This window comes from Strix aluco, chromosome 1, assembly GCF_031877795.1.
Source record: "Strix aluco isolate bStrAlu1 chromosome 1, bStrAlu1.hap1, whole genome shotgun sequence".
NCBI lineage: Eukaryota > Metazoa > Chordata > Aves > Strigiformes > Strigidae > Strix > Strix aluco.
Window position 1 is genome coordinate 105457068 of NC_133931.1, and position 24332 is coordinate 105481399.

At 41.8% G+C, this 24332-nt stretch overlaps 1 protein-coding gene across 4 annotated transcripts in view; it reads left to right on the forward strand.

Annotated features, from left to right (window-relative positions):
• The window catches only part of RAMP3 (receptor activity modifying protein 3), a 79970-nt gene that overhangs the window by 16797 nt on the left and 38841 nt on the right, over positions 1-24332 (forward strand). For 2 of the 4 annotated variants that reach the window (XM_074830215.1, XM_074830241.1), the window contains exon 1: positions 9243-9433. The exons of 1 other annotated variant lie outside the window; for it this stretch is intronic. In XM_074830215.1, the coding sequence (XP_074686316.1) occupies positions 9382-9433 (52 nt within the window). In that variant the 5' untranslated portion in view covers positions 9243-9381. Of the gene's footprint in view, positions 1-3629; positions 3739-4598; positions 4836-9242; positions 9434-24332 lie in introns of those variants that run through there. One more of the 4 variants, XM_074830232.1, reaches the window with a different exon arrangement.

Consider the following 24332-nt stretch of genomic DNA (forward strand, 5'->3'; position numbering starts at 1 on the left):
TTGGGTTCAGGAAGATGATGGACATTTATTGCAAGCTATTAAGTGAAATGAGTCACAGGATTTGAAGTCAGACCATTAACACGGTCTTACCTGGGAGCGCTACCATGTAGAACGTAAGACAGCAGAGTAAAGGCAACATGCTGCTCAACCATATGCTTTGCAGCTGGTTTTACTAAACTACATTTTACCTTGATGCTGTTTATGTTCAGAAATATTTAATGGAACAATTTAAGTGAGATATGTATAAGATAAATATTTCAGTTACTTTTTAGTGCTTTCAGAATTAAATAATCTTTCCACATTCTTTAAGTCTTGGTTTTTTTTTTTTTCTTCTATGTATCTTAGTTGTTGTCAGACTGGTTTCAGTCAAGCCTGAAATTCAGTCCATTGGTGCTGCCACTATAAAGGCACATATACTTGCCCCTGAGCCTGTTTCTGTGAAAATGATCCAGGTTAACCTGTCATTCTTCCACCTCCATAAGATTAAACTATTTATGCTAAGCCCACTTTGGTAAAACCAGGCAAGGAGGAGACTGCATGTCTAGCTGGTCTGGTAGATCTCGAAGAAATATAAACCAGTGTTTGTTCTTGCCTTCCCAGAGCTACAGCCACCACATGCTTTAATGAAAAGTCCCTCGATCACTGGTTATTTCCAACACACATGGGAATGATCAGGAAACCCTCCAGAGAACAAAATGCCCTATTTTCTTCACTGTCCTTTGGCTGTATTAGAAAAATGACCTAGCTGGCAGCAGCTCTACCTGATCCTGCCGTTTCGGAGGCATCCCTGAACAGATACAGAGGGTCATGGGGCAGCATCTCTGCTCTGCTGAGGGCAGAACTTCTTTCAAGCAATTTGGCTGGGGCCCAGCCGCTTTCTGAATTGCAGAGAGGGGCCGTCTTAATCTGCCACCTTTTTGGGCATGTCTGCTGCATGGCCTCCCCTGGGTGGGAGCAGCAGAGTAGAACAGACGGCAGAGGAGGTGAGGAGACCTCATCATGCAGCTTGGGCACATCATGATACTACATCTGACCAAAGCCACAGTCAGTTCCGTGGGTGTGAGTCCTTGTGGCTCTTACAGACTCTTACAGCCTTGTTTTCCTTCATAGCCTTTATTTGTTTGGGGATTATAGAGGTCTAGGGGTCATGTAAGTGTACAAAGGTTTTGGCAAAAGGCAGAGGAGGGGAGGGCTCTGAAAGGGTCTTGTAAATGAATAAAAGAAATTTGAAAAAAATTTAGGCAGTAGGATTTTCCTAATGTGATGAGCTGGTGGAAGTGCATGAACTGATGGCAAAAGTGGTTATTGTGAATTGAATTAATAGCAGATGTGATAGAATGAGAGCTCTAGCTGCATGGACAGTCATCTCTGGCAGGGGGAGAGGAAGGCACAAAAAATACATCAGTGCTTTGATTTGTGAGCTTAAAATTGTGAGCAGCGTTTTGGAAACAGAAATTGCCACATTTACATCTGATCTGTGCTGTTGTTACATGTATTATTAAAAGAAATGGTTTTATAATCTATTATTTAGTAATCCTAAATCATTTATTCTGCTGTTTCTTTGCAGGTGACTGCAAGAGTGACAGTTTAGGCTGCTACCACAAGGTGTCTCTCACTGGTAGAGTTTGGCATCCTATCCGTTATGACCCATATAACCTCCAGGCCAATAATTACTTTCTCTTATTTGGTCAAGATAATTCCTTTCAAAGGATTTCTTTGATTAAGCAAATCCATTAATATGATCTCTAGATAATATTAATGCTTCTTTGCTTGAGTCTTTCAGTTACTGTTTGGACAGCACATTTTTCTATAGTTCATTAAGGAAGATCAGTATCTTTTGAAGTTTAATGGAAAAACTTCTATCTATTAATTAATATTTGCTAGGTTCCAGGACAAATTAATCGAGAAAAGTAAACCTATATGTTGTCATTGCAGGAAACATCTGTGTCCATTGCTTACACAGACTGATTTAATGTAAATCCATGGAAATGTTCACCCGAGGAACAGTTTCATGCTCAGGCTGTCTGAGCTCATCTCACAAACTGTCACAATGCTACTCAAATGCTGATCTCATATTCGGCAAAACAGACAAATGTAAGAAATGTTGTTCAGGAAACTATGATCTTTCTGATCTCTTTATTAATTTCTTCCAGGAAAGGAAGAAATGTTACAAGAAATCTGTTAAAGGAAATGTGTTCCTTTAAGAGATGGAATTACTGTCTCAACCCATGAACAGAGCTTTCCTCACAAACTGAATCGCAGGCATTTGTTTTATTCAGAATTAGAATGGCAATGTTCTGAAGAGCAGACAAAAAATAAAGAGATTGTTCTGATAGAGGAACAGTTGGGACACATGCAGAAGACAGAACAAGTTAAAAATATTTGGGGGTAATGCTGTCTTTTAAAAGTAGTAGCCTAATTTATGGTGTGCACAGGTATATGGTGTTGGTTAAATGTTTATGCTTCGCGCCCCCGCCCCAACATGCACTTTAAGGACTTTTGGGAAAGTATATTTTTGGTTTGGGTTATTTTGTTTGGAGTTGTTTTTGAAACTCCCATTTGTTTGAAGCTCTGATGGATGATTGATGCAAACAACACACTTGCAACATCAGTGCAAAAAGCCGACCTTTCACGTGTTCAACACAATTTGACTTTACTGTGAACTTTAAATCTTGGTTTGGCTTTTGGGCTGGGGAGATTTCATATTTTCTGAGACCTCTCACTTCCCCTAGTGCAGCACTGTACTTTTTACACTGGCCTTTGCTTCGAGTATTCCTTTTACCCTTGCCAACATCAGGAAGTAAATTCCACCTGAAATAATTGAGCTGCGCTAATTAATCAACCAGCTGATGTAGTAGATGGAGAAGATGAGTGTGCATACGTGCTGGTGTACAGCACCTGCTGTGCCTGTCATCCACTTACTCAGATCCTTCCTCTGATTTAGAAATCTCAGGAGACAATGGTAAAGATAGCTCGCCTTTGGAATATTTTACATCTCTACCAACAAAATAGCTGCCTGTCTCAGTTAATCTAAGTTATTTAAAGTATTTGTGCTCATTATATTAGTTGTTCACTTCCTTTCCATGGAACAATTTAGTGTTTGGTAAATTTAACTTGTTATGGGGACTATCACTACCTTGTTTTGTTGTTTCTGATCTTTTCTAAGTTGAAAACAAAAAGGAGTGGTGGTAAGAAGAGATCCTGTGTAAGATTTCACTGATACTTCCATGAGATGCAGAGCATTGTACTACTAGAGTTAAAAACAGTGTGAGATTTTTACAGCAAATCAATTAAATACAAAGGTCTAGATACTCTGTTAAAGGTAACTTTATGAAGAATAAAACCTTTTATAAACAGTGAACATTTGAAAAGAGAATCTTTCCTTCTATATTTTATACTTTCAATTGAGGATAGATATTATTTCATGTTAACTAATCCATAAACACACTTTATGTTTCTTAATAATAGCTGGAATTTCCTTAAAATATAGGTTAATTCTCAGTGAATCAGAGATTGAGCACACCCGTCTCAGCAGCATATGCTGCTGTTCAATGTAGGGTGAAGATAGCAAGTGCTACCAAGATAAATCTTCCCCACCCATGTCCTGTTCTTATTTTTGTGCTGCTGCAGATGTTTGAGACGCGTCATTTTTTCAAATGAGAGTTACGGTCACTTGGCACACTGAGCTACTCTCTGTTGTTTGGGGTCAGCAGAATCCGAGTAGATGCCGTCTTTTCTGTAAGTGCAATAAACTCAATTAGACCTTTAATTGGTGCACTCATAAATGCAAACAGTAGTTTCATTGCTATGTGGGGGAAATAATTGGTCTCCTTTACTGAAGTAATTTGGAGGGAATCCCAAGGCTTATGAAAGTATGTGCTCAAAGGGTGAAAAAACCCTCGTGAATGGATACATTCGAGATCCCTGGAAAGATCTATGATAGTGATGGAAAACACAAGTAATGATGTGTCTGACACATCCCTGTTCTTTCTTTCCCTCCCCTTTTTCAGTGGCATTGATGATCAGTGATGTCCTTTAAGCACACTGCCAATGAATTTTCTCCAAATTACCCATTAAGAAGTAAAAGTATTTACTGTGCATCGCTTCTCAGTCAGGGGATAGGGAGGTAGTACTAGCAAAGTGAATGCATGACATTGGGAAAGCTCTCTGTGTCTTCTCCTCAAGTAGTAGAAGCTGGAGCTCTGCACCATTGCACTGCAAGGGAAATAGCCCAAGTAAAGCACTGGGAGGCAATCTTTGTCCCTAGGTTCACATTTTATGCAATTTGTAGCAAATGCTGTGAGATGTGTCTGTGGAAAGAGGTGTAAGTGATCTGGGCATGAACTGGCATTGCCTTGGGGCTGTAAAGATGACAAGATTAAAATAGGATGATTTATTATGGCAGAAATCTGTGTGAATATAGTAGTGGGTTGAACTCAGCCTTAATGAAAATATATTTTATTATTTTCTATTTTACCTTAGAAGGAGAACTACAGTAGGAATTAGGACTGGAAAATTAGAAATGTTATGTATTGCACTCATTTTGTGCCTCCAAATAACTTTTTATTTACTATGGCAATATTTTCCATTTTATATAGTGCTGCATTTTTCCATGGAATAGAAATTTATGGAATTTCCCATCTAAGAAGTGTCCTAGGATCTATCCTGCTCAGCCCTAAAGCCAGTCTTTCATGCACCTAAGAAGGACAATTAGTCTGTTTTCATGCTGAGGAGATGCTGAATGGTTTGTAATCGCACTGATCAGAGCCCACGTGTGGAGTCAGAAATCCTGAGCTCAGACTGAATTCAAATAGGCTTTGCTGCTTCAGTTGCAGGTAGGTTTATGTGTCCTGCTTCACTGATCTCTGCAGAGTCAGTCAAATTTCAAAGGTTATAAAATGATCCTTGAATATTCCTTCAGATGGCTGAAAGAGTATTGGTGACTCAATCCTATAAGATTTCAGACTTCAGCTCTGTAAGATTCTGTATGAAGAGAAATTGTAACAATGGCATTATTTCTAAAAAGAAAAAAATACAGGTGTGTTTTTCCACCTCTCTTCTTGTAGTTTTCTCCCTGATCTTCCAAGCTGAATTATTTCTCAGAGACACAACCATGTATGGACACAGTCTACATATTCCCTTGCTGGCATTTCCCAAACTGCTCAGACAGCCTGTCATGAAAAAATAAATGCATTTTCTGAGTAAAAATTCAGGGCCTCTAGGACGTAACTGACAGTGAAGTGTTTAAAAACCCATAAATTAATTTTGGCTTTATTTAGTCTAGAAGGAATAGAGCGTTGTGTGCATTTTGCTAATGTTTATATTAAAAAGGAAGGCATGATTTGTTTCCCATGCCTGAGCCAAATTACAGAGACTTTCTGTTACACTAAAGCTTGTGTCTGGTGTGGAAAAAGAATAGCTGTGCGCAACAGGAAGAGATCATGATGTGTATGACATACAGTCACCGGCAGCCTTGGGATGCTCCTTTTGATAAGAGAAAAACAGCTGGGAATCAGCAAGACATCGCAGCTCTCACAGATTCGCTCTCAGGTCCTTTGATGAGAGCCTTTTGTATCGCGGGCTGTGACACAAGGGGCGGCGTCTTGGTGGAGGACCCTTGACTGGGGAACTTCCCTCCAGCAGAGAGAGGGGAGGCGGCATTTGCCATTCCACCGTAAAATCTGTCTGCTTTCCCTTGATCTCTGTCGTGACACTTGTGGAACCGTTTTTATTAGTCGTACGTATTGGTGTTGATGGTGCAGGATATACAAGTAGGCTGCAATTTTTTTGCATCAAGGCAATTTACCATACTAGAAACTAGCATGGGAACAAAGTAATTGAATGTTCTGGTTCCTTCAAACAAAGCCCACATGCTGTGCTAGTGGGAAGACTGTCATGCTATAGCTAGGTACGTAAAATAAAATGGTCTTTAGAGGTGCTGAATACTCACAGCTGGGCACCTCTGAAATAGAGTGCAGTTTGAAACATTTACACGCTGCTCAGATCCTTTGCTCTGAACAAGGGAACCCTGCTGAAATCACAAGGCGCATTCACACACAGCTTAAAAAAAAGCTTAAAAAAAGTTTTAGCTGGCAAAATATTTGTGTGCTTCCCTAATCCATGTCTGCTCTTACATAAAAAAAATTAAGATCTTTACATACAAAAATGTCCTTTCTCCCCCCCCCCCCCTTTGGTTCAGGTAATATAGGCATAAAGAGTTTCAGCTCATCAAATTTGTCTGACTTAAAAGCAATTTGGCTTTTATGTGCAGTCAATACACCACAGCGTGGCCTTTGAGTCACAGGAAGAAACCGTTTTTTTAACTATGTTATTCTGGCATGTTTGTACGTTTCCTATATTGATGGTGTAAAAAGACAGGAGAAAAAAATTTGTGTGGAATTATGCAAGCAGAATATAAAGGAGGAAATTATTTTAATGACCTGCCGATGCCTTTTAGTTTTTTTGATATCTGGAGCAGGAAAGGCACGCTCCTAGGAGTGCTGAATGGGAAAGATGACCTACTTTAGTTTAAAACCACGGATGAACTGAACCTACTTTTTCAAACCTCACTCCAGCAAGCAATCTCACTAAAACGTAGTCTTAAAATCTTAATGTATTTTTTATACAAAATTGCTGTATTAGAAAAAGAAGAAAACTTTCTATCCAACACTGGGCAAGGTCTCTCCATGCAGGCAAGCGGCTGCTCTCTCTGGCCCGATACGTGCGGTGACAAGGAAGGGCAATGTCGCTTTCCGTAGTGTAATGTCTTCAGCTTTCTAGTAAAGTATTTTACTATTTTTTAATCTTTTAGTTTCTGCTGGATCAGTGTAACCTCTGGAGCAGGAGAGTTTATTACCTTGTCTTGCACCACCCTGAACACTCATGATAATATCTGTCCAGGATGGCTTGACTCCTTCCATCTCTTCTCATCTCAGACTCCTTGGGAACTTTCCATACGGAAACAACTACCTACCTGTCTATTGCTATAATTTTTTTTTTTTCAGTCAGTGGCTTATTAACAGATTTGAGTGTTCTAAAATAATGCCTGAAGTAATGTGATTACAGCACTGTCTGCAGGGTACCTGAAAAAGGATTAGTGTGATCTCTGGAGGTTTTATGTTTGGAAATTACAGCAGACTCTGGTTTTGAGGTTATTGTCACTGCATGCTGTCAGGGATGGGATTCAGAGCTTTGCACGGCAAAGGGCATTTATAGTAATTCGTATTTGAAGGTGAATCGGATTTCTACTGCTGGTGTAGATACATGATGCTACCAAGACAGATTTGCAGAATAAAAAGGTTTGCAGCCTTTCTGAAGTAAATTTCTTGGCTTTACTGCAATGGAGGAGGAGAGACAGTCTTAACGAAAATCTTCAAACAGCCAAAGTTGCCTCTTGCTGATGATTCTAACGCTGTGACAGTTTTGTTCAGATACACCTGTGAATCAGACTTACTCATTTTAGATCACACTGCTGAAGATACCACCTAGCATAGTTGGCTTGTGATTCAATACAACGCTCTAAATTAGTGCATTTACCTAGAAATTTTAGCTATTGTTCTACCTCAAAGATACTGTTTGCACCTTCGTACTACCTTTTGCAGCATAAAATGGGAAGTGCTTGCTGAATTTTGATAGTTGGAAGCAGTAACATTCACTTCTAAAATCTGCCAGTTTGTCACCTGAAACAGGTGAAGAAAACAAGTACAAAAGATGTAAAGGAAAATTGTCAGCATTGTCTCCATATCCTATGTGACAAAAAATGTTGTCCTATATTATATACTGTATATTATTTAATGTATGATATTGCATATAAAGCACAGTATGTCCTAACCCTCCTGAAGATCAGTCCACATTCTTGAAAATACTAATTTTAACTTCAGATATTGCCAATAACAGATTTTACGAGGGAAATCAAGATCTTACTGTTAGGAAGGATGTTATAGCGAGTCTGCGGTGTATGTGCCTTTGCGCTTGTCACTTCACTGTAGTTCCTTCTGGCAGGGACAGCTTGCAAACGCTCCTCACAAAGCAGAAGTGGCAGCCTGCTGCTGATCTCCCTGAGCTATGGTTTATTTACGGTTTATGGTATTTTACAACATTTGCTTTCAGCGAAGAGGAGAAAGTGGCACACAAATGATTGGAGGTTCATTATAACTGGCACAGTTAAATGTCTGCAGAGCTGTTTCAACACTGGATTCTCAGCCTTTTCCGTGGTTTCCCAAGTTTTCCATTTCTTTCAGCCTAGATAACGGCATAAATCAGACGGAGTTTGTGTATGGAGTAGTTTGCTTTCGGAGGCACGTTCAGTGCGTAATTCTGCTGTTGTGTTGGGGTCCCGCTCTCCAAAAGCATTTGAAAGCACCATGCTATGCAAGTGTATGGAGTCAATGGGAACAACCTGGCTGATACACACAAGTACCCTTTGTTCTTCTGTATGGCTGGAAATCTTTTCAAAATTTGAAGTTTTATGGTACATTTGACCTTTAACAACAGCAGTGATTTAATGTTCTACTGAAAGGCAGTTTCTGAGGTGGAGTATCCATGTACCTAGAAACATACTCTGGCTTTTGATTATTGAGCAGTACAGCTATTTTTAGCTAAGAAGAGGCTTCTTCAGTGGCTTCTCGGTCTGGTGTTTCTTGCTGGAGATGCTCATTTCCTAGAGAGAGCGCTCCAGGAACACAGCCTTTAAATATTGATGAAAATTAGGAGCCATACCCTTCTCTGAAAAGAGCCCCGCCGAGATGAAGCGGCAACGCGAAAATCCATTAAGCGTGTTTCTGAGAGCTGCCGGTTGCCGTGGGGCGGTGCGGGGTGAGGCTGCCTCAGCGCCCCCGTCCCGCCGCCAGCGCTGAGCGCGCTGCCCCGGGGGTGCGGCGCAGGCCGGGCGGGCGCAGGTGGCCCTCCCGCCCCCCGGGGTCACCCCCACGGCCAGGGAGGGTGTCGTGGCTCCCAGGCCTCGAGTCCCTGAACCACTCAGGCACCTGGGACCACGGCGTCCCGCGTGGGGGGTGTGTGTCCTTCCCCACAAGCACCCGCCCGGCCCCGTGGGGAGGGAGAGGCACCCCTCTTGCTCCGGTTTTGGGAGGCACGCACACGCGTGCACACTCCCCGCGCATACAGCCCCCCCTCCCCTCCCGCGATGCGGCCGCCCCGCCCTCCCGGCGCTGGGAGCACCCCGGGGGCGGGGGAGCTGCTCGCCCCCGCCTCCGCCCCCCCCCCTCCCCCCTGCTCCGCCGCCCGGGGCTGGCCGCCGAGGCATGAAGAGGAGCCTCCCCGGCGAAGGGGGGGCTGAGGCGGGCCCGGGTCCTGCGCGGCTGCGGACCGGCCGCCCCATGCGGGCTCCGTCTCCCGCGGCCCCTCGCCGCCGCCCGTGCCGGGATGGAGGCGCCCGGCTGCCGCTGGCGGCAGCTCCCCGTCCTGCTGCTGTGGGGTGAGTGGCGGGGGGGGCCGGGGGGGGGTCGGGGCCGTCCCGGCAGTGTGCGAAGGGGGTCGCCGCTACCGTCCGGGGAGGCCGGCGGCTGCCTCGCCTCGCGTGGGGCGGCGGGGACCGGCCGAGCATCCTCGCGGCGTGTGCGCCCCCACGGGCGGCGGCATCTGCCGGGGCGTGGGGGCGAAGTTGGGGAGAGGTGTGAGCTCCCCCTCTCCCTCTGCGAGAGCATCCTATGGGGAAGGGGCTTCTCCCCGGGGGTCCCTTGCGGCGGTCGCCCGGAGGGCGGGCAGGCAGGGCCTTGCGAGTGGGTCTGGCCGCGCCGCGGGGGGCTGCGGAGGAGCGGGGAACTGCTTTCCGTGCGGGGCTCTCCGTCCCGAGCAGAGCGGCGGCTTCGCGGCGGGAGCGTTTCGGCAGCGGGACCGGGCGCAGCATCTGCGCCGCCGGTCCGGGCCAGCATCCCGCCGCCAGCGACCTACCCGGGGGGGGGGAGCGAAACGCGACCCAGGGCGCACAGCACCCCCCCTCCCCCAGGAAAAACGGTTTCATCAACTCCCAGCGTCAGCCAGGCTTTCCGTCTCGGATCCCAAATCCGATTCTGGGGAGGCAGGTTTGGCCTTGGGGACGGCTTTCTGCTGCAGGCGAGGGGTTGATTCCCGTTAGAGGGGTTGAGTTACAAACAGGCAGTTGTAGAAGTGCAGATATCTTTCAGTTCTTCTGCTTAATGGCAGAGTAACTCTACTGCTAGAAAAACTACGTTTTTTTTCCTCGTCAGGTAGCTTGTTTTAGGACTCCCAGATTCAGTATGTTGCAGTCACGTCAAAAGTTTCTGGGAGAAGTCAGTTCTGATCTTCACCCAACAGTAGACCCACAGATGTAGTTAATTCCCCACGAGTCACAGACAGGGGAGAAGAAATCAGGACTCATACGTTTAGGACTTACAACTTTGTTTACTAACTTTTTGCCCCTTCCAAAGTACAAAGCTGGTAAACACTGGATATATTTCTATGAAAAGACCCATGAATAAATGGATAGTTGTATTGACAGTGTTCAGTAGCATTGTCTCGATCTGGTCTGTCAAAAGAATGACATGTCAAATGCATATATTCTCTGATTCTTTGTTGCTTGAGGACTGTTAAAATCTTACCTTGCTTGCTCAGATTTTTTGTTATTTCCCAGCTGAAAAAGAATTAAAAAATGGCGAACACCTGTCTTGACACATGAAGGATTTATGCAGTCTTGAATTTAGGGAACCAGACTCTAATCTTTTTGTATGGGGAGACATCCTGATGTTACTGTGACTTTTACAAAGCAAAACTGTTCACTGGAGATTTCTTTTCAGAGAGTGAGTGGAGTGAGGGACAATGTCCCTGTAGCTCAGAAAGCTACAGAAAGACATTTTTCACCAGAGACACACACGTAAATCAATTGTGCTAGACATCTTTGACTGTGCTAGTTGCTTTCTTAATGGAATAACACCAAAAAAAAGATCTTAAGGATATCTGTTAACTGCTAATGCATTACTTTTTCTTGGAATTGAAAAGGATAGCTATAATCAAGAACTGATGATTTCAGACTAATTTCCTAGTAGAAAAGCCCTGAAAGTTTTATGATGTGAAATTGAGGTTTTTAATAAGGAAAGCCTTAAGTGGTAGAAAACTAAAGTTCTTCTTTGAGTAATACACACTTTTAATATCAGTTATTTCAAAAGGATTTTTACTTGAATTGAATGTGCTTTCCTACCTCTGATTAAGCAGAGATCCATGACCTCTGTCACTGAGGTAAAACTCTTGCCAGGATTCCTCCGTGTTAGCTCTTACTGAACTCAGTGTGAAGCCTGTCTGGGTGGGGACTGGGACCGTACTTCTGTAACCTCAGACCACTGCTTTCTGCATATCTTTCTGCCTAGAGCTCTTGAAACATTATCACTATGTAGAACCATCTGCTCTGTTGTCCCTCCTTAGTGAGGATGGCAAAAAAAGGCAGTGTGCTGGAAGCTCAGTGACTATAGAAGAAGTTGGATTTGCTGTGTGTGTGGGGGAGGGAGTATATTGGGGGGAAGGAATGTGTGAGCTGAGGTACCTGGTACACAGGCACCTTATCGGTACTGTTTCCCCTATGAAGTGCTGATAACATCCAGAATGGAGTGAGATGCAGTGCTGGAAACAGCAGCTGTCAGGTGAAATCCTCTGTACTTTGCTTAGCAGAGCTGTAGATACTTAGAAGATATTTACTTACTGCAGGATCCAAGTGCCTCAGAAGTAATTATGTATTTACCATGATACCAGATTCTTGTATTCCATTTCAATGTATGGGAACTGAGAAAAGGAGAAACTTAAGGGCTTGACCAAGACTTTTAGCCGACTAAGTAGGTTTTTTACACAAGTCGTCGTTTCGGCATCCCTGTCCAAATAGTTGCTCCTTCATCCTTTATTTAACGCCTGCATTTCAGTGGTGCTGTTTGTATATGAGTTGAAAGATGCTACTAGAGTAAAGCTGGATTTTTTTAAAATTCTAGAGGACTCTTTCTCAGTATATGTATGTATAGCCATATAGAAAGAGATGGTGTGATTCTTATCTGGAGCAGTTTTCCTATGCAGATTTCAAAGACTGTTTATAGTAGTTCACATTTCATAATCCTGTTTCACAGCTGTTAGTGAAGCTTAGCATTTTGGCCAGAAGTGAACAACTGGACAGTTAGAAAGCTGGGAACAGAGCCTGGTTTCAGGCTCCCATTTTTACTTTATATTTTGAAAACCTTACCTCATCCTGCAAACAATAATCAAAGAGCTGTGTATTCAAGCCCAAGTTATTAAGGTCCTGAGCTCTACTTGCATGAAACATGGTGTCTGTAACTCCTGGGGAGTTTGCACTCTAATGAGGAAAAAAAAAACACAACTGGGAAACAATTTTAATGGGTTAAAGTTTGAAAATGAAATCAAGTTTTTTTTCCATTATTTTCTTCTGAATGTGTCATGCTGTTCTGCAGCTGCAAAGGGTAGAATGAAGAAAGGGACACCATTGTGGGAGTCCTGAATTTAATAGACCCAGGCGGGTATGCATGTAAAACAAATAAACCTTTGCAAAGCAGAACATCTGATTTTGAGACAGACCAACGAGTTTTAACAAAAACACTTCTCTACCAAAATAATGCTTCATTTTCGAAAGACATGATTTTCAACACCAGGCAAACAGGAAGGTTCCATCAGCATCTGTCCTGAAAGCAAAGCGTCGAGTGTAAATGCAGCCTCCTTTCCAACTTGCTGTTGGACGCAGACGTCCTTCCCACCATCCTTCACTCTTTTTGCGTCTCCCGATTCCTTTTTCGGGAAGGTGTTGCCCTTTTCGTGTGGTCTGTGCGGACAACGGGAGACAGGTTCACACTGCGTGCACCTGGCAGGGTGAATGGCAGTATTTTCTGTCGAGTTCAGTTGTCTGTGGTGACTGCAGGCGGGCTGCAGGTGGTAGCACAGAGCATCAAATGCCATCTCCGGCTGGCTTGGTCCCAGCAGCTCGGAGGAATGGCACTCCGTGTTGGAAGGTAACTCCAGATTGAAGGTGGGAAGGAAGAAAATGGGCTTTTTGAACATGATTTACAGCAATGAGATCCAATCCTGAAAACCATTTAGCTAGTAAACTCTTGTCCTTAAATTAGTAAGATATCCCTACCTATATAGTAGTTAGGTCTTTAAATACCTTTGAGGTCTGAGGCCTTAGCTTTTAGGTTTGTTTAGCCAAACCTGCGAGGCAAACTGTCAGAGGCTGTGAACAGAAGCTAGAAATATATACTGAGATAGACAGGTATTGCTGTAGGTACAGATACATGCAAAACATGAGATTTTAAGGAAAGGGTCTTAAACATGACTGGGTAGGCTCGAGGGGAACTCTGAGAGGTTTTGCCCATTAGGTGGATTTAAACATTGCAGCACCAGCAGTTTTTGTATGGTATGTTATTTCAGTTTCTCCCTCCTCTCTACTGATAACAGAGATGATTCATGGCTTGGGTTGGAGGCAGACAGATGAAATTCCAGTTTCTCCTACCAAGAAAAGAAATACTGTAAGGGGGTCCCTTACAAAACAGCATTTGATACCATCTATGTCTTTGCTATTGAAATTAGTGTTTGAGAGAGAGTTATGAAGAAAACAAACTGTGTTCTCATTTAGGGCTTGTAAAGAGATTAATTTTCACAAACATAATGAAGCCTGTTTTAATTCACACCTTTTTGTTTTAGTGAAAGCTGTCGTATGAACCATCTTATTTCAGAACAGAAGTGTAGAAGTGTATTATTTTGTGTTTTATAAGAACAGCCTGTACTTTTTTTTTTAAAAAAAGAAGAGTCTTTTCACAGCCAGGCTTGCATTGAGATAAACTGGAAAATATAAATTAAGCAAATGACATTATTTTAATTTGACTGTATGTGTAGAACAACCTAAAAAGCTGCCAGAAGACCTTTTGGGTCATTTGGGAGGAAGATGTGTGGGTATGAAAAAAGAAAGGAATAGGAAAGCAGAATAGAAGAAAGCCTTGTTTTCCACAAGCTTTTAGGCTTGATCTCAGTTCATATGCTGGCTTCCCTAAAACCAGTCTGAAAAGAGGAGACAGCTTCATTCCTTTCTAAAGGCTTTTAAAGAAAGTGCGTTGGTGCTGTTAGAAATGGTCTGAAGGCTAGAGAGAGTCCCAGCCTCCGTCTTGAGAGCAGCTTGACGTGACCTAGCATATCGGCTTGAACAAGGGACGTGTCTGCATAACAGTTGGTGGTGTCAGTTTATTCCTTGGAATACAGAATTTTGTCTGTGCGAAGCCAGATTTATGGCCCTCTGCAGACGGGATGTCACTTGCTCCACCTATGCTGCAAGCCAGGGAGACTCTGATCTGAAGAGGACAATGTGATAGGCACTGCTGGGGCCCTAGCACAGCACCGGGCTGATGAGAACACATCTTGTTCACATCTAACCAGATTAAGCTGAGTAAGCAAGGAACTATGCAGGAGCACCACACCCTACAATAAAGCATCTGTCTTACTACTTTCACACCCTAATAAATGTGACTAATTTGCCCTTATTTTGGAGAGCATGATCTGGGGAAAAATTCTGCAGTGTTGTGAGAGGAAATACTGTAATTCACGTTGGCCAGTAATGACTGTCACTTCTTATGGGAATTCAGAGTTTTGTTTCCAAATGTTGGAAGTGACAGATTTCTTTTGCATCCCTTTGTGTGCAGAGAGATTGATGCTAAAGACTTACATTTTTGTCATCTCAAAATACATAGTTCAGGATTTGACAGGGTGTGCTGCTCTTCCTCTGTGTGCCCCTCCAGCCTTTAGTAGAAAGGAAAGGAGAGTTCACAGCCATAGGGTATTGTGAAGAGACTGGGAAATATCGGGACAGAAATAGCATGTTATAGAATTCATTCAAGTGCTCATCAACAGGACACAAAATCCAAATTTCTTGCAAGACTTAAGCTCTTGGACTTTAGCTTTCATCTGTAGTCCTCTTTCTGGCTCACCCTCTGTGCACAGAAGAATGTATTCAAGGCTGTGAGGCAGATGTCATCCTGATGTGATGGTGCAAAGGTCACACAAGTGCTTGCAGTCAGTGTCATTGCCTGAAGAGACTTGGCTGTCTCTGGGGTACCTGGACACATTCTGCATCTTTGAAGTGGGGCAGACCCTTTGCTCAAAGTGTGTCTCAACCTTGGCATCAGAGCTTTGCTGCCTGGTAGCCACATGGGGCTGTGGAATAGATTTTCTCTTCATGTTTCTTTTTGGTGAGTCACTGCAAGTGTTGTGCTGTCCTTCTACTCTCCTTGAGTTCTTGAGCTATTCCAGCTTTACACCTCAAGGATCTCATATATCAAGAACATAATTTGTCCAATTTAGTATTAGAAGAGATTTCTTTAAACGTATTTATCAATGTGTGATGTACACTTACTATGATGCAGCATTAAGCTTACATGTTGAAGTGAAATAGGAAAAATAAATTTGTTTTGGCTTTCAATTTGGAGATGCTCAAAGCTAATATTTCCATAGAAACATTGAGTGTCATACAGTATGTATGAAATCTTAGAAAAGCAGATCAATACACAGGTTTGTTACAAGCTAAATACATACTTAAAAATAAGTCAAAGTTAGAACTTACTGCATGATATTAAAAAATCATGGGAATCTCCTTCCTTATTTTTGACCAGTGGACCTAGGGTGAACATATTTCCAGGGGTATCTTTGGGGTGGGAAGTGTTCTGCCATAAAATACTTAGTGATGCACACTGAAGTAGAGGTAATGTTGCTGGAATAACTATTGGTCCAGTTTCTCTATAGCTAGCTCTAGCGTAAACTAGAAACACCAAGAATGTCAGAGCAATGTGACGGAAAGGTTAAAGGAAAATTAAGCTCCTCAAATATTTGTGTTTTCATGTCTTTGTGCATTTTAAGATTTTGGAGATAAATGTTAATGCTTTTTTTCTTGCATTTAATTAAATATTTTTAATGGGGGGGGGAATCTCCCTCTGTGTAGTAACATAAAATTTTAAGCCAGGTATTTTCAGTGAGTTTTAATTAAAGTAGGTTCCAACTCCTCTTTTTCTTACCTTTCTGGTGGGGCAGTACAGAATGGGTAGAATATGCATTACAACACTGTAAGGATGTTTGATCCTATACCGGTCTGCTGAAGATTTTGGCTGTTGCATGCTGAATATGCCTTAGACATATTTAGGTTTTCTTTTCCTCCCAGCTACTTCATACTTTATCGTGCAATGAATTACAAAATGCTTGTCAAAGAAATAAAAAGTGTTGGCAGAAATAATTGAAAATAAACACCTCCTGTAGGAAGTGAGGGATTCTCCATCACTTGCAATCTCAAAATCTGCACTGGAAATGTTTATGAAGAATATCCTGTAATTTGAGTCGATAATTGGAAGACTTGCTTTACCTTCTTACAAGAGGGGTAGATCTGGATGATCTGAGGTATTCCTTCTGGCCTTGGAGTGTATCACTCCACAGGGTTTTAAAATAAAGGTGTTTGTGAGGAAAAGAATTGTTGACAGAGGGGGAAAGAAGCCCTCATTCTTCCCTACTCCCCTTTCTACTGATTTCTTGCATGACTCAAAAATCTTGAGGAGGATTTTCCTCAGACTTCAGGGTAAAAAGAAGTTCACCCCGGTCTGGGAGCAAAACTATGGATGATTTTAGCCCCAGAAGAACATCTCCAAGACGGCAAAAGCAGTCAGGTTTAGGTAAGCTTTTTTGCAGCTTCACTGGTGGTGTTTGAGTTAAACAAACCCATATGTTCTATAGATCAATAGACAATAACCAATATTGGTCAGATTATGTCTACATTTGCATTTTAGTTACCATTTTTTGGGCTGAAAGATCTTAATATGCAATGAAGTGACTGTAGGTGTATCAAGTGCTCTTTTCTTTAAGCCAGGGTGAGTTAAAGCACATCATTTACTCCTCCCGACATCAGTAAAGAGTTACAAAAAGGATCCCATAGCAATGCAGGGAGATTGGTTTTACGCAAAACTAAGCAGCCAGCTCTAATGCCACTAATTAAAGCCCTGGTTACAAAAGAGAAGTGTTAGCTGAGGTGACAGTTACACAATAGTACAGTTACGTCTGATGCCTTATTTGAATAGTGGGACATAAATTTTTTTGCAGCTGGCTTTATGCAGATGTTTATTTGTGTAACCCCCAAAAGGAGCTTTCGCTTTGTTCTCAAGTCATTGAAGGCATTTTCATTATTTATAGGGTGAAAGCTTGAGAAAAAGCCTCTGCAAAGATGGTTTGGATAGTAACCACAATAGGGTGGCTGTGCAGCAGGGGACTCGGGGCTACACATCAACTCTCCCAGAGCTCAAAAATGTGCAGATCTGAAGATCATCTTAGGAGCTCACTCTTTAGGGTTGGTCATGTTCACCGTTTCAACCTGGCTCCACAAATAGTGATGAATGATTTCTTTTGCACTCCCTAGCAATCCTCTTAGCTCAGGAAAAAATATGGTTTAACATTTTTCCATAAAGTGTTTACTTTTTTTTGTGTTCCATACTTGTTCACTGTCATATTCCTAGCACTGTCTTCCTTTTCCCATGTTAATGTAAGCACTGCTGATCTGCTGCTGCTGAAATGTCTTTTGGTCTTGGGCTGGTTGAGAAAACAAGGTCAGACATACTGCCCTCTTTTTAAATTTTCTTAATAAAATGCTGACATGAAAGAAAAACAGGACAGAGATTATTAATGGCTGTAAAATAACCTTTAAAGGTTTTACTGTGTTGTTACTTTCGTATACCTTTGTTACTGTAAGTTTTTTTATGGAACACTTACTAGTAAATGCTTTGTTTCTATTATTCAGGAGTAATTGTAATCAACTTCCAGTACAGTGTTAATGTACGAAGACTGTAGATGGTGGAAAGAAAAAAGAGAAGTTTAAATCTTTCACTGTCATTATTCTCTTACTCCATTAGTGTCACATGCTATTTGAAAAACAAAGCAAAAGAAATGTGTTAAGAAATGTGAAATGAAAGAAAGTCCAAATGGAGAAGCACTGGGTTCTGCATGAGCAGCCAGACATGCCCTGCCTTGCCAGCTAGGCACTGAGCCTTGAGAAGGGATACCTGGGAATTTGTGCTGCTCTGGGGTTCAGTTCTGCTCCTCAGATCCACTGAGATTAATGATGTACTCCAGGATTGGCCTATGTCAGTCTGCTGCTGTGCAAAGTTTCCTATGTGGATATCCATCCAGGGAAGATTACAGTGTGCAGGGATCATACTGCCATACGGGTCTGGCAAGGATCTGTTTTCAGTGTTTATTCCTTGGAGCAAGGATGCTAATTGTAAAGAGCCACGCGCACCTACTATGAGCAGGTACATATATAGCAGTATAAGTAGACATGTGAAGCTTTGAGATTTTGTTAGTGTTTTATTGCTCTTGTGAGTTCCTTATGTCGTTTACAATATTCTGTTATTGTATAGTTGAGTATCCAGAGCTCTGGAGCACTGGTAGGTGAGCTGGGCTGAAGAAAAACAAGCCACATTTGAATGATCAGGCCAACATGAAAGCATGACTCCACTGAACTTACGTTGATGCAATGACTCGACGTGGTATGTAACAGCATCAGGAGCCTGCAAGAGGAGTATACGTAGCATCAAGATAAGGTGGATGTGCAGGGTGGGGATTTTTGTTGTCTGGTCAGAAAAGGAAAAAAACATTTTCCCAGGCCTTCTGTGATGGCAGTATCTTGATTTAAATGTTCTGCCTGTCAAGGGAAGAAGAAACTTTTAATGTCTTCAAGTATCCCATGGTTTTAAACACTTCCTCAGGAGGGAGTGTGCTGTGACCCTCGTCTGTGAAACCTTTACAGGTCATTTCCCCTTCCCAAGGTTATTTAAAGTAAAATAAAAAAGTTGCTTGTCTTCTCTTTCAGGCTACTCCACAGGAGCAGATTAGAGTCCCTATTTGCCTTGAGGGACTGTTTTTTTATGCTCATTCACAGGTGGATAGGTATAAAGTCAGTATTGTGCTGACCTTATGTTTCCTTATTACAGGGAAACCTTATGTCACATCACATTTTCTTTTGTCTTTTCCTGCCTTTTTGACTATTGACAGGCAGCTGGGTTACAATAATGAGCACCCATTAGATCAAATCTGTGCTTTCAGGTGATCAGCTGGTACAGTGTCAGACTGAGGTCCTAGATGTGGATGACCACCTTCAGTAGCTATCGTAGTTCACATGTGTCTCTCCACAGTAATTGCAAGCTGTCTGGCCTTTTGCGGGAAATAAATCTGAACTATGCTGCCTCATTTGTTGATGTACCTTTCCCATGACTTACACATCAGTTCACAATTATCTTTTAGGCAGAGAGAGATGGTCATGTTCTTCAGTTGCTTTGGTAACATTTTCAGAGAGAAGGAGGCAGTGGCGAGACAGAGGTCTTGGCACAAGACCACTATTGGGGTCACACTGTACTCAACATGATGGTGGTTCCTGCTTGTGACCTTAGACAAATTTCTTAGTAGTTCTGTCAGCATTTCTGTAGTTGATGTAAAATGGAAACTGCAGTAGTGGCACATAGGCTATAATGAACGTGAAGAAGTGCAGATGTTTAGGGGGTGAAAAAAAGATGTTCACCTTTTCTTGCTAGAAGCGTATTTATCTGTAATCATAAATTATTAAGAGCTATGATCTGTTTGGTTTAGAGATTATACATCTGTGTGCCAACCATTGTATCCCAAGACCCAGAATACCAGGTCTCGCAGGCAGAAGTTAGATGACAGTGAGGAGCACGAAGCCTTTGAAAGGCCTGTAGATACATCCTGAATAACAATCTTTTCCCTAACATACTGAGGAACACACACAAGTGAATTCAGCCAGAGATGGTCTGGGTTTGTTAGGAAAGCTGTTCTGCTTGTCTACGTTGGCTGTAGGCTGTAGCTCCTCCTGAGGAGCCACCTTAAATCAGATCATGGTCCCTGCATTGTTGCTGAGTGTCATCTTTAAACAGTTGCTAATGCCACAACTTTCTTTCTACTCTAGAAACAAAGGTACTCCTCTTATTCTTCAGTTTTACTCTCTGGAAGGATCTCAAGTTGGATTTCTGTCGAGTACATTTGTCTATACCATTCTTCTAAAAGAGTGTGAAGAGAGTTTACTACAAGCAATTGAATCTGGTCTTGGAATATTTAGTTTCTCCACTGTCTGAAAGTCAGTGGCTGTAAAAAATAGCATTTTATATTTCAGTTACACAGTGCTTCATCTGAAACAACAGGACAGAAAAGAGGTGAAGAAAACGTGACATTTCAGGTTTAGTCATGCAACTTCTGTTACAATACAGATCTTAGTGTTTGGTCGATTGCTAAGTAATCCCTTCTCTAAGTATGTCATTGAACTGGTATGGGTAATTTAAATATTTAATAAATAGTTAACATATAATAAGTAAATATTTAAATAGAACATACTGGTTATATATTTATATAAGTAAACCATACTGCTTTCAAACAAAGTATCAGAAAACCCATCCAACACCTCTGGAAGCAGACATAGACTGTTCAGAAATTGTGAAGTATTATTTATGTGCTGCCAGCAGTGATTTAAGAACTTCACAAAGGGATGTATTCCTGCTCTGAAAAATTCGTAATTGAAATATGAGTTCGGAATAATTGTCACATTTCTTTGCAGTCACTGGAAAGCTGGGGAACTCTGAACTAACATGAGACTGAACAGTTGATACCCTCAGTAATGCTGCCTGTTGATTTGCACTGATGAAATGAAAAAGCGTAAATTGCTTCCTTTCATGCTTTTCTTGCTCCGCAGGAAGAAGACTCTAATGTCCAAAATTGTTAACAGTCTGAAATTACCTTACCAATTCAAAAGCAATAATGTAATGCCTCAAACTGTGATAAAATACATCACTGAACTGTGCTTTCAGTTTTGAGTATTACATTTCTATGGCTAATATACATCTTCCATATAGCTGCCACAAGAAAAAAGTATTAAAAAGGATTCAGCATCAAAGCCGGGGGTAATGCAAAGCTGACTTTTGTGTTACGCTAGCTCTGTAGAGAACTTCTTGGACATAGAGACAGATCAGTCCACCCTGCCAACAGGTTTACCTTGCTCCTGCCGCTCCATGTGCTAAGGCATGTTTATTCTGGGTCAATTTCTAATGCAAGTGTAACACTTCTTTCAAGTACTATATTTATTGTAAGCTTCTGTTTATTCTCGGCATCCTTCCTTTGTGTTGGGTTCCTGTCACTGCCTGGCTTGGTGAACTTCGGTTGCCTCATTTCCTCAGCTGCTTTCACACTGTGTGATGACGTTCTTGCGTCCTGTCCCTGTCCCCCCCTCCCCATTCTGCTCCTGTTGTCAAAGGGACAGTTAGTAGCTGAGAACAAAAGATGAGCTTCTGAGCCATATATATTGTATACAGTGAGGGTTATTTAAAGACGGGCAGGTGGGGCTTCAGTTTTTGTACCAATAGTGTTATTTTTCCTTTCTGTACTTTTGCAACAGCCTCCAGCCTTGAAACAATACGGTCATTTGTGTTAGCTTTCTGTCTGAGGGTGGGCCACCTGAGGAGATATGCTTCATTTTCTCCATAAATATATGCATGCATTTCACTGTGTAGCAGGTAGAGGTATCTAGCTGGACCAGTTTTTGAATCATGTTCATTGAGCCTGGGTGGAAGGCTGCGCTTTGCTGTCCACTTGCTGTCATGCTGTCAAGACTCAATGCATTAACGGTGCCCTGAACAGCCCACTGGGTTCCCCCTCGCCCCCATGTGTGGGCCTGGGTCCCCCATCATGCCCTGAGCTACACTATAAGTGGTCCTGGCTTACTGGCTGTTTTCCTGTATGTGCTCTGGACCTACATACTGGGTCACCTTGTTGAAGGTTTAACATCCTGGTGTGATTAGCTGGAATAACAATTGAGCTCAGAGAAGCAATCTATCATTTAAAAAATATCCCAGAGCTGCAGTTTGTGAGGGTGCAAAGTAGGCTTGTAAGAGCAGTAAGGATAAAGGCTTAGATCCTTCAGCACAGGCTGCAGCAGGGTGAGGACCAGCCAGCTTCCTATGACACTTGTGCAAGTGTCATGTGTGGCTGTTGAGAAATACATTGCTTCAAGCTTCCACAGCTATCTATGTTAAGACTCTTCTCTATGAGTTCCAGGCAGTGGCATTGTGGGTGTTAAGCCAAATCTGTTTCAGTACCTTTTATCATGTCTGGTACATCAACATGTATCAGTCAGCTCCTCAGCAGACTGAGGTGGTCAAAACTCACTGAGTGGTCTTTTATACTAGTTAATGATCAGCCCCTTTTCTCCCACCAGCCAGTGTAGCAAACCTTGGATTTTAGCTGAAAGGGCAGAAATGGTAAGTTCTTTCACATGTTTTTCTTACCATCAGAACCGGTTTCTGCACTTTCAGGTCCATGGCCATATTCTAACTTAGTCTCACCACTGCCCTTCGTGGCAGTGCTGTGCTTGACCTGGTGATACAAAAGTGTGCCCTAACATGATGGAAAATTGGAACAGAGAGATGTACCTTCATCTGCCTTTAAAAAATGCTTATTGACAGGATTTGGCAGAACCTAGGTATAGAGATTATGCAAAGAAAAAGGTGGGTTTGGTGAAATAATTTGAAGAAACTGTTTTGTCTTATGGTCTTATTATTCAAAGCAGGAGGGCACAGAACTTTGTGGGCTTTTCCATCAAGTTTCAGGATTGCTCAGCCTCTTCAGAGTCTGAGGTGTCTTGAACACATACATTTGACTTGCCTTCCATAGAGGCCTTTTAGAGAAGTCTTTGGAAGGCAGCCATGTGATGCCTGTGTTAGCTCATCTTTCCTTCTGTATTCATACAGACCCTAGTGAAATAAGGCTCTTGAAGTTGTAAATGCCCAGGAAGACAGATAATAAAAAAACCCTACCCCAATTGTAACCATTTTTTTTCTGATGCAGTAGGGTGCCTCTTGACATTGTGTGAGAGCATAGGTGAAGTTATTTCCATGGGAGCTTTTTATGTATTAGATACCCTGAAATGTCTGTGTGTTCCTGCCAGAAAACCTGTGATGGTATAACTTTGGGTTTACATAAAAGATTGGTGAATTTAACATGATCTTTAATACCACCAATGCAACAGGTAACTTTATGTAATATCTAAATATCTGGGGGGACATTGGTACACTTCTGTAAGATCGATTTGTTCAGTATTTAAAATCAGACTTACAAAAGAAATGTGGATAATGAGATTCAATCAATATGACAAAATGATATTAATAGAGTATTAATCTCTCTCCTGTATTTCCAACAAATCATGGGTGCATGACTGCAGAGTAGCAGTTGACATTTCAAACAAGGGTTTTAATTGCTTTCATGAACTCTGTGTTGGAGCAGTTCTTGCACGGTTACGTGATGCTATCAGTAAAACTTCAGATTCTGCAGAGAGGCAGGTGTTTGTTTAGTGCATAACTTACAATATAGATCTGATGTCCTGACATATAGTTAAAGATTAGATGACTGTAATTGGCAGGATTATCTTCAAAAAGAGATATAGAAGTAGGATCCTGACATGAGGTTTAACTTGATGTCATTACATATACTTTTTTCTTATGAAAATTATGATTGATAAAACTATGGTTTTGAATCAGATATCACAAATTTCAAAGAATATACAAAGGATTACACTGCTGTAATTGCTGGTGAAAAACTGCATACAGCGGTCAGGTAAAACAAGAATTATTTGATATCTGTATTCTGATTGTTTAATATCTGTATTGGAGCTGCTCAAAAATCTCACTGTCCTGTCAATAATTGCAGCATCCTGAAGAAATGTTAAGACAAGAGAAAATAATATGCTAAGATTTCCCTTTTATATACTTATACAAGGTTTTCAAAACTATTCTTACAAAGTGTTTGGAGGAACATGCCGTAGGAAGAACACAGCAATTCATATGCTGCTTCAGATTTATGAAGTAGTTGCAATACAGAGACTTTCAGTCCTGTATTTAAGCCTCTGGGAAAAAATACCAGTGAATAATAACAGTATGGCAGAAAAATAAGCATTGAGAAATAGTTATCCATTTTACAGAAAAACAGAAGCTTATATACTTGAAAAATTATAGGCCAGTTACCCTCTCATGCATCCCAATAGTGAATTTACATATTGCTGTGAATCCCAATCTGAATTATTTTTTAATGTCAGAAGAATGTCTGTTTACAAAAGGAGAGTAGAGAGTAGATAAAAAGAGGCTACAGTAAAAGTCTAGGATCAGAGCTTCTTTTTTTCATATACAAGATTTTGAAGTAAATTGTTATTAAAAGCTTGGTTTTTTCTTGGTTTTCTTATTTTCTGTTACTTTATCCTATTTGGCTTATCTTTTCTTTTTCTTTCCAAAGGCTCTTCAAACCTA